Genomic DNA, 9,654 nt, shown 5'->3' with positions numbered 1-9,654 from the left:
TTATTAATTACCCTTTGGATGGTGAAGTTATTAATGACCCTTTAGATGGTGAAGTTATTAATGACCCTTTGGATGGTGAAGTTATTAATGACCCTTTAGATGGTGAAGTTATTAATTACCCTTTGGATGGTGAAGTTATTAATTACCCTTTAGATGGTGAAGTTATTAATTACCCTTTGGGGAAGTAATACTCACCCTTGGATGGTGAAGTTATTAATGGTGACCCTTTGGATGGTGAAGTTATTAATGACCCTTTGGATGGTGAAGTTATTAATTACCCTTTGGATGGTGAAGTTATTAATGACCCTATGGATGGTGAAGTTATTAATTACCCTATGGATGGTGAAGTTATTAATGACCCTTTGGATGGGGAAGTTATTACTCACCCTTTGGATGGTGAAGTTATTAATGACCCTTTGGATGGTGAAGTTATTACTCACCCTTTGGATGGTGAAGTTATTAATTACCCTTTGGATGGTGAAGTTATTAATGACCCTTTGGATGGTGAAGTTATTAATGACCCTTTGGATGGTGAAGTTATTAATGACCCTTTGGATGGTGAAGTTATTACTCACCCTTTGGATGGTGAAGTTATTACTCACCCTTTGGATGGGGAAGTTATTACTCACCCTTTGGATGGTGAAGTTATTAATTACCCTTTGGATGGTGAAGTTATTACTCACCCTTTGGATGGGGAAGTTATTACTCACCCTTTGGATGGTGAAGTTATTAATGACCCTTTGGATGGTGAAGTTATTAATGACCCTTTGGATGGTGAAGTTATTAATGACCCTTTGGATGGTGAAGTTATTAATGACCCTTTGGATGGTGAAGTTATTAATTACCCTTTGGATGGTGAAGTTATTAATTACCCTTTGGATGGTGAAGTTATTAATTACCCTTTGGATGGTGAAGTTATTAATTATTACCCTTGGTATGGAGTAACTTATTACCTCACCCTCATCTGAGTGTTAATTACCCTTTGGATGGTGAAGTTATTAATTACCCTTTGGAGCCTCATTAATGTTGGATGGTGAGTTATTAATTACCCTTTGGAGCCTCATCTAGTGTTGGTATGGTGAAGTTATTAATTACCCTTTGGATGGTGAAGTCATCTAGTGTTGGTATGGTGAAGTTATTACCCTTTGGATGGTGAAGTTATTAATGCCTCATGGTGAAGTTATTAATGACCCTTTGGATGGTGAAGTGGTGAAGTTATTAATGACCCTTTGGAGGTGAAGTTATCAATCTAGTGTTTGTATGGAGTAACTTTGGAGTTACCTTTGGAGGTCATCTAGTGTTTGGTATGGAGTAACTAGTACCTCAGCCCCATCTAGTGTTGGATGGTGAGTTATTAGTACCCTTTGGAGCCTCATCTAGTGTTGGTATGGTTATTAATTACCCTTTGGATGGTGACCTTAAGCCTCATCTATGGTGAAGTTTGTACCCTTTGGATGGTGAACTTATTAATACCTTTGGAGCCTCATCTTAATGTTTGGTATGGTGAAGTTACTATGTACCCTTTGGATGGTCATCTAATGTTTGGATGGAGTTATTACTTACCCTTTGGATGGTGAAGTTATTAATACCCTTGGATGGTGAAGTTATTAATGACCCTTTGGATGGTGAAGTTATTACTCACCTAGTGTTTGGATGGTGAAGTTATTGGATACCTTTGGATGGGGAAGTTATCAATTACCCTTTGGATGGTGAAGTTATTAGGAGTAACTAGTACCTCAGCCTCATCTAGTGTTGGTATGGAGTAACTAGTACCTCAGCCTCATCTAGTGTTGGTATGGAGTAACTAGTACCTCAGCCTCATCTAGTGTTGGTATGGAGTAACTAGTACCTCAGCCTCATCTAGTGTTGGTATGGAGTAACTAGTACCTCAGCCTCATCTAGTGTTGGTTTATTTTTATTTAGCCTTTAGTTTTTATTTCACTTTATTTAACCATCTAGGCTGGTTGAGTAACAAGTTCTCATTTGCATCTGTGTTGGTATGATAAAGCTAGTAGTGTGAACAGACAACATCAGAGTTACACATGGAGTAAACAATTAGCAAGCCTCAATAACACAGTATGGTTGGTATGGAGTAACTAGTACCTCAGCCTCATCTAGTGTTTGTATGGAGTAACTAGTACCTCAAAAGGCATGAGTGAGGTAGGCGAATAATACAGCCTTCTGTGATTAACACTGGAGTATAAATCATCTAGATGGGCATGTACAGGTAGAGATATTAGTGTGCAAAAGACCTCAGCCTGAATAGTAAATAAATAAAAAACAGTATAAAAACAGTATGGTTGAATGAGGTAGGTGTAAAAGGGTGATCTATTTACCTATGGAGACTATGTACAGCCTCATCTAGTGTTGGTTAGCTGCCAGGTCGGAAGTTCTCATGTTTGAAGTTGGAGAGGTGTGAGATATAAAGTCTCCAACTTAGCAAGTCAATAACACAGTAGAAAAAAAAAATGGGCATTTTTGCAATTCGTTCCAGTCACAGGCAGCAGAGTACTGGAATTAACACTGGAGTGATAAATGATCGATGGGCAAATGAGATGTTGGCTAAATTAGGGATGATCAGTGAAAAAGATATTTACACCTGCTGGAGCGCGTGCTTACGGATGGATGTGTTGCCATTCGTGACCAGTGAACTGAGATAAGGCGGAGCTTTACCTAGCATGGACTTGTAGATGACCTGGAGCCAGTGGGTCTGGCGACGAATATGTAGTGAGGGCCAGCCGACTAGAGCATACAAGTCGCAGTGGTGGGTGATATAAGGTGCTTTAGTGACAAAACGGATGGCACTGTGGTAGACTGCATCCAGTTTGCTGAGTAGAGTGTTGGAAGCCATTTTGTAGATGACATCGCCGAAGTCGAGGATCGGTAGGATAGTCAGTTTTACTAGGGTAAGCTTGGCAGCGTGAGTGAAGGAGGCTTTGTTGCGGAATAGAAAGCCGACTCTGGATTTGATTTTTGATTGGAGATGTTTGATGTGAGTCTGGAAGGAGAGTTTGCAGTCTAGCCAGACACCTAGGTACTTATAGATGTCCACATATTCAAGGTTGGAACCATCCAGGGTGGTGATGCTAGTCGGGCATGCGGGTGCAGGCAGCGATCGGTTGAAAAGCATGCATTTGGTTTTACTCGCGTTTAAGAGCAGTTGGAGGCCACGGAAGGAGTGCTGTATGGCATTGAAGCTCGTTTGGAGGTTGGATAGCACAGTGTCCAATGACGGGCCGAAAGTATATAGAATGGTGTCGTCTGCGTAGAGGTGGATCAGGGAATCGCCCGCAGCAAGAGCAACATCATTGATATATACAGAGAAAAGAGTCGGCCCGAGAATTGAACCCTGTGGCACCCCCATAGAGACTGCCAGAGGACCGGACAGCATGCCCTCTGATTTGACACACTGAACTCTGTCTGCAAAGTAATTGGTGAACCAGGCAAGGCAGTCATCCGAAAACCGAGGCTGTTGAGTCTGCCGATAAGAATTTGGTGATTGACAGAGTCGAAAGCCTTGGCGAGGTCGATGAAGACGGCTGCACAGTACTGTCTTTTATCGATGGCGGTTATGATATCATTTAGTACCTTGAGTGTGGCTGAGGTGCACCCGTGACCGGCTCGGAAACCAGATTGCACAGCGGAGAAGGTACGGTGGGATTCGAGATGGTCAGTGACCTGTTTGTTGACTTGGCTTTCGAAGACCTTAGATAGGCAGGGCAGGATGGATATAGGTCTATAGCAGTTTGGGTCCAGGGTGTCTCCCCCTTTGAAGAGGGGGATGACTGCGGCAGCTTTCAATCCTTGGGGATCTCAGACGATATGAAAGAGAGGTTGAACAGGCTGGTAATAGGGGTTGCGACAATGGCGGCAGATAGTTTCAGAAATAGCGGGTCCAGATTGTCAAGCCCAGCTGATTTGTACGGGTCCAGGTTTTGCAGCTCTTTCAGAACATCTGCTATCTGGATCTGGGTAAAGGAGAACCTGGAGAGGCTTGGGTGAGGAACTACGGGGGGCGGAGCTGTTGGCCGAGGTTGGAGTAGCCAGGCGGAAGGCATGGCCAGCCGTTGAGAAGTGCTTATTGAAGTTTTCGATAATCATGGATTTATCGGTGGAGACCGTGTTTCCTAGCCTCAGTGCAGTGGGCAGCTGGGAGGAGGTGCTCTTGTTCTCCATGGACTTCACAGTGTCCCAGAACTTTTTGGAGTTGGAGCTACAGGATGCAAACTTCTGCCTGAAGAAGCTGGCCTTAGCTTTCCTGACTGACTGCGTGTATTGGTTCCTGACTTCCCTGAACAGTTGCATATCACGGGGCTATTCGATGCTATTGCAGTCCGCCACAGGATGTTTTTGTGCTGGTCGAGGGCAGTCAGGTCTGGAGTGAACCAAGGGCTGTATCTGTTCTTGGTTCTGCATTTTTGAACGGAGCATGCTTATCTAAAATGGTGAGGAAGTTACTTTTAAAGAATGACCAGGCATCCTCAACTGACGGGATGAGGTCAATGTCCTTCCAGGATACACGGGCCAGGTCGATTAGAAAGGCCTGCTCACAGAAGTGTTTTAGGGAGCGTTTGACAGTGATGAGGGTGGTCGTTTGACTGCGGCTCCGTGGCGGATACAGGCGATGAGGCAGTGATCGCTGAGATCCTGGTTGAAGACAGCGGAGGTATATTTGGAGGGCCAGTTGGTCAGGATGACGTCTATGAGGGTGCCCTTGTTTACAGAGTTAGGGTTGTACCTGGTGGGTTCCTTGATGATTTGAGTGAGATTGAGGGCATCTAGCTTAGATTGTAGGACTGCCGGGGTGTTAAGCATATCCCAGTTTAGGTCACCTAACAGAACAAACTCTGAAGCTAGATGGGGGCGATCAATTCACAAATGGTGTCCAGGGCGCAGCTGGGAGCTGACGGGGGTCGGTAGCAGGCGGCAACAGTGATAGACTTGTTTCTGGAGAGAGTAATTTTCAAAATTAGTAGTTCAAACTGTTTGGGTATGGACCTGGAAAGTATGACATTACTTTGCAGGCTATCTCTGCAGTAGACTGCGACTCCGCCCCCTTTGGCAGTTCTATCTTGACGGAAGATGTTATAGTTGGGTATGGAAATCTCTGAATTTTTGGTGGCCTTCCTGAGCCAGGATTCAGACACGGCAAGGACATCAGGGTTAGCAGAGTGTGCTAAAGCAGTGAGTAAAACAAACTTAGGGAGGAGGCTTCTGATGTTGACATGCATAAAACCAAGACTTTTTCGATCACAGAAGTCAACAAATGAGGGTACCTGGGGGCATGCAGGGCCTGGGTTTACCTCCACATCACCCGCAGAACAGAGAAGGAGTAGTATGAGGGTGCGGCTAAAGGCTATCAAAATTGGTCGCCTAGAGCGTTGGGGGCAGAGGATAAGAGGAGCAGGTTTCTGGGCATGGTAGAATATATTCAGGGCATAATGCGCAGACAGGGGTATGGTGGGGTGCGGGTACAGCGGAGGTAAGCCCAGGCACTGGGTGATGATGAGAGAGGTTGTATCTCTGGACATGCTGGTTGTAATGGGTGAGGTCACCGCATGTGTGGGGGTGGGACAAAGGAGGTGACAGGGGTATGCAGAGTGGATCTAGGGGCTCCATTGTGAACTAAAACAATGATAACTAACCTGAACAACAGTATACAAGGCATATTGACATTTGGGAGAGACATACAGCGAGGCATACAGTAATCACAGGTGTTGAATTGGGAAAGCTAGCTAAAAACAGTAGGCGAGGCTAATCAGCTAGCACAACAAACAGCAGGTAAAATGGCGTTGACTAGGCAACTGGGCCGACAGATAAACAAACAAGCAGAATGGGGTACCGTGATTAATGGACAGTCCAGCGTGCGTCAGCTATGTAGCCAAGAGATCAGTGTCCAGGGGGCAGCGGTGGATGGGCAGGGAAGCTGGGCTGGCGAGTGTTATCCAGGTTTTTTTTTTTTTTTTTTTTTAAACTAACAATGACTAAATAACTTGTAGCTAGTTAGCTGGTTAGCGTCTGGAGGTTCTTGAATGTGTCATAAAAATAAATAAAAATTAAAAGTGATAGCGAATCCGTATCACAGTGGGTGAGGCAGGTTTCCGGAAGGTATAAACAAATAAAAATCAAATAGACGTAGAAAGTAAATGGGTTCAGAAGTGTTTGGGATGAGGTGAGTCAGATGGTTAGCAGGCCTGTGCTAACAAGCTAACAGTTCGTAGGCCCGGGCTAGACAAGCTAGCCGTTAGCAGGCCGAATAGCAAGTAGGGAGATAGCGAGGGCTAGAGAGCTAACCTTTGGGGGACGTCGCGATGGGGTGAGTCTGTTTATTCCTCTTCTTGCGGTGACATCGACAGACCGGTCGTGGGCCCGGGTAATTGTAGCCCAGGATTATGCTACAGGAGCTCTAGTGCGCTGGGTGAGCTGGAGACACAGCGTTTCAGAAAGCTCGCGGTCCTTGGCCAGCAGATGGATCTTTGGCGATGTCGCAACGAAAAAGCCTGTTGAAACCACCTCGGACGATTATGTCGGCGGACCAGTCGTGATGGATCGGCGGCGCTCCGTGTCGGCAGTAAAGGGTCCAGGCCAATTGGCAAAAGAGGTATCGTTGGGCCTCTTCGGCTAGTCGGGAGGTGGGCTTAGCTCAAGGCTAACTGTAGCTTGGTATGGAGTAACTAGTACCTCAGCCTCATCTAGTGTTGGTATGGAGTAACTAGTACCTCAGCCTCATCTAGCGTTGGTATGGAGTAACTAGTACCTCAGCCTCGTCTAGTGTTGGTATGGAATAACTAGTACCTCACACACACACACACACACACACACACACACACACACACACACACACACACACACACACACACACACACACACACACACACACACACACACACACACACACACACACACACACTTCACAGTTAATTATCCTATTACTTCCACACATACTGCGCTCTCTCTGTCTCTCTCTCTCTCTCTCTCTCTCTCTGTCTCTCTCTCTCTCTCTGTCTCTCTCTCTCTCTCTCTCTCTCTCTCTCTCTCTCTCTCTCTCTCTCTGTCTCTGTTTCTCTGTCTCTCTCTGTCTCTGTCTCTCTCTCTCTCTCTACCTCTCTCTCTCTCTCTCTCTCTCTCTCTCTGTCTCTCTCTCTCTCTCTCTCTCTCTCTCTCTCTCTGTCTCTCTCTCTCTCTTCTCTCTCTCTCTCTCTCTCTGTCTCTCTGTCTCTCTGTCTCTCTGTCTCTCTGTCTCTCTGTCTCTCTCTCTCTCTGTCTCTCGCTCTCTCTCTCTCTGTGTCTCTCTGTCTCTCTGTCTCTCTCTCTCTCTCTCTGTCTCTCTCTCTCTCTCTCTCTCTCTCTCTCTCTCTCTCTCTCTCTCTCTCTCTCTCTCTCTGTCTCTCTCTCTGGCTCTCTCTCTCTCTGTCTCTCTCTCTGTCTCTCTCTCTCTCTCTCTCTCTCTCTGTCTCTCTCTCCCTCTCTCTCTCTCTCTGGCTCTCTCTCTCTCTGTCTCTGTTTCTCTGTCTCTGTTTCTCTGTCTCTCTCTCTCTACCTCTCTCTCCGTCTCTCTGTCTCTGTTTGTAATATTTGTGTTTTGGTTAGCTCATGCCAAAAAGACGGAACGCTGGCGGCCACAGCTGTCCGGTGTCTGACTAAGATAGAACGGTAAGTGACAAACACACGAGATCGCAGCTCACACTGGGATCAACGGGCCTGCGCACCCGAACTCATCACGTGCCCGCGCGCCGTCGGATGAGCATTAGTACGGTTCATTCCACCTCTAGAGACAACAAGTGTCACTGGAGACATGTTTTACCGGGACAACAAGACGTAACAGTACTTTACGGGACTATCTTTTCTCTCTCTCTCATTCCGTGTTCTTTTACCGTTTTATTTGGAGTGCGTTTTGCAAGGACTAGTCTCAAGACATGCTGTGGAGAGCGGGGCTCGTGTTGCTGCTGTGTTGGGGCAGCACCGGGGAGCTACGTCATCAACCCCGGGACTCCCCGGAATGTGAAGACCCGACGAACAAACTGCAGGCAGACTCCGCGTCCGTGAGCACGCGGCAGCAGCGGTCCCCGCCGCCGGTAGAACCCCTAGACTTTGGGTTCGTGCCCTCCGGTGTGTACGAAACGCACGCCTACTACGAGCCCGGTGCCATCGGTGTTCTGTTCCACATGGTGCACGCGTTCCTTTACGTGGTCCAACCGAACCCCTTCCCGAAAGGTGAGGAGCACGGCTCAGTGTGTGTGTGTGTGTGTGTGTGTGTTATTGTGCTTCTAGTTCCGACATTGCAGTAATAACCAACTAGTAATCTCACCTAACATTTCCAAAACTACTACCTTATACAAGTGTAAAGGGATGAAGAATATGTACGTAAAGACATGAATGAGTGATGGTACAGAACGGCATAGGCAAGATGCAGTAGATGGTATCGAGTACAGTATATACATATGAGATGACTAAAGTAAATCAATACATGTGTTGTCTAATTATGAAATATACAGTTAATTAATTAAGAAATATACTATTACATAATTAACAAATATACTGTTATATAATTAACAAATATACTGTTAGTTATTAAGAAATATACTATTACATAATTAACACATATACAGTTAGTTAATTAAGATAATATACAGGTAGTTATTAAGAAATATATTGTTAGTTATTAAGAAATATACTATTACATAATTAACAAATATACAGTTAGTTAATTAAGATAATATACAGGTAGTTAATTAAGATAATATACAGGTAGTTAATTAAGAAATATACTATTACATAATTAAGATAATATACAGTTAGTTAATTAAGAAATATACAGTTAGTTAATTAAGAAATATACAGGTAGTTAATTAACAAATATATTGTTAGTCAATTAAGAAATATATTGTTAGTTAATTAAGAAATATAATGTTAGGTAATTAAGAAATATACCGGTAGTTAATTAAGATAATATACCGGTAGTTAATTAAGATAATATACAGTTAGTTAATTAAGATAATATACAGGTAGTTAATTAAGATAATATACAGGTAGTTAATTAAGATAATATACAGTTAGTTAATTAAGATAATATACAGGTAGTTAATTAAGATAATATACAGATAGTTAATTAAGATAATATACAGTTAGTTAATTAAGATAATATACAGGTAGTTAATTAATAAATATACTATAACATAATTAAGATAATATTCAGCTAGTTAATTAAGAAATGTACTATTACATAATTAAGATAATATACAGTTAGTTAATTTAGAAATTTACAGTTAGTTAATTAAGAAATATACAGGTAGTTAATTAAGAAATATATTGTTAGTCAATTAAGAAATATATTGTTAGTTAATTAAGAAATATAATGTTAGGTAATTAAGAAATATACAGGTAGTTAATTAAGATAATATACCGGTAGTTAATTAAGATAATATACCGGTATTTAATTAAGATAATATACAGATAGTTAATTAAGATAATATACAGATAGTTAATTAAGATAATATACAGGTAGTTAATTAAGATAATATACAGTTAGTTAATTAAGATAATATACAGGTAGTTAATTAAGATAATATACCGGTAGTTAATTAAGATAATATACAGTTAGTTAATTAAGATAATATACAGGTAGTTAATTAAGATAATATACAGGTAGTTAAT

At 42.9% G+C, this 9,654-nt stretch overlaps 1 protein-coding gene across 1 annotated transcript in view; it reads left to right on the top strand.

Annotated features, from left to right (window-relative positions):
• The first annotated feature begins 7,747 nt into the window (after positions 1–7,747).
• Positions 7,748–9,654, top strand: part of LOC118383366 (prominin-1-A-like) — a 75,289-nt gene continuing 73,382 nt past the window's right edge. Inside the window, exon 1 of the mRNA XM_052510806.1 lies at positions 7,748–8,214. Within this exon, the coding sequence (XP_052366766.1) occupies positions 7,917–8,214 (298 nt within the window). The 5' untranslated portion in view covers positions 7,748–7,916. The remainder of the gene's footprint in view (positions 8,215–9,654) is intronic.

Source organism: Oncorhynchus keta, unplaced genomic scaffold, assembly GCF_023373465.1.
Source record: "Oncorhynchus keta strain PuntledgeMale-10-30-2019 unplaced genomic scaffold, Oket_V2 Un_contig_6148_pilon_pilon, whole genome shotgun sequence".
Classification (NCBI taxonomy): Eukaryota; Metazoa; Chordata; class Actinopteri; order Salmoniformes; family Salmonidae; genus Oncorhynchus; species Oncorhynchus keta.
The sequence above is the reverse complement of the archived record's forward strand: the minus strand, read 5'-3'. Positions and strand labels throughout refer to the sequence as shown.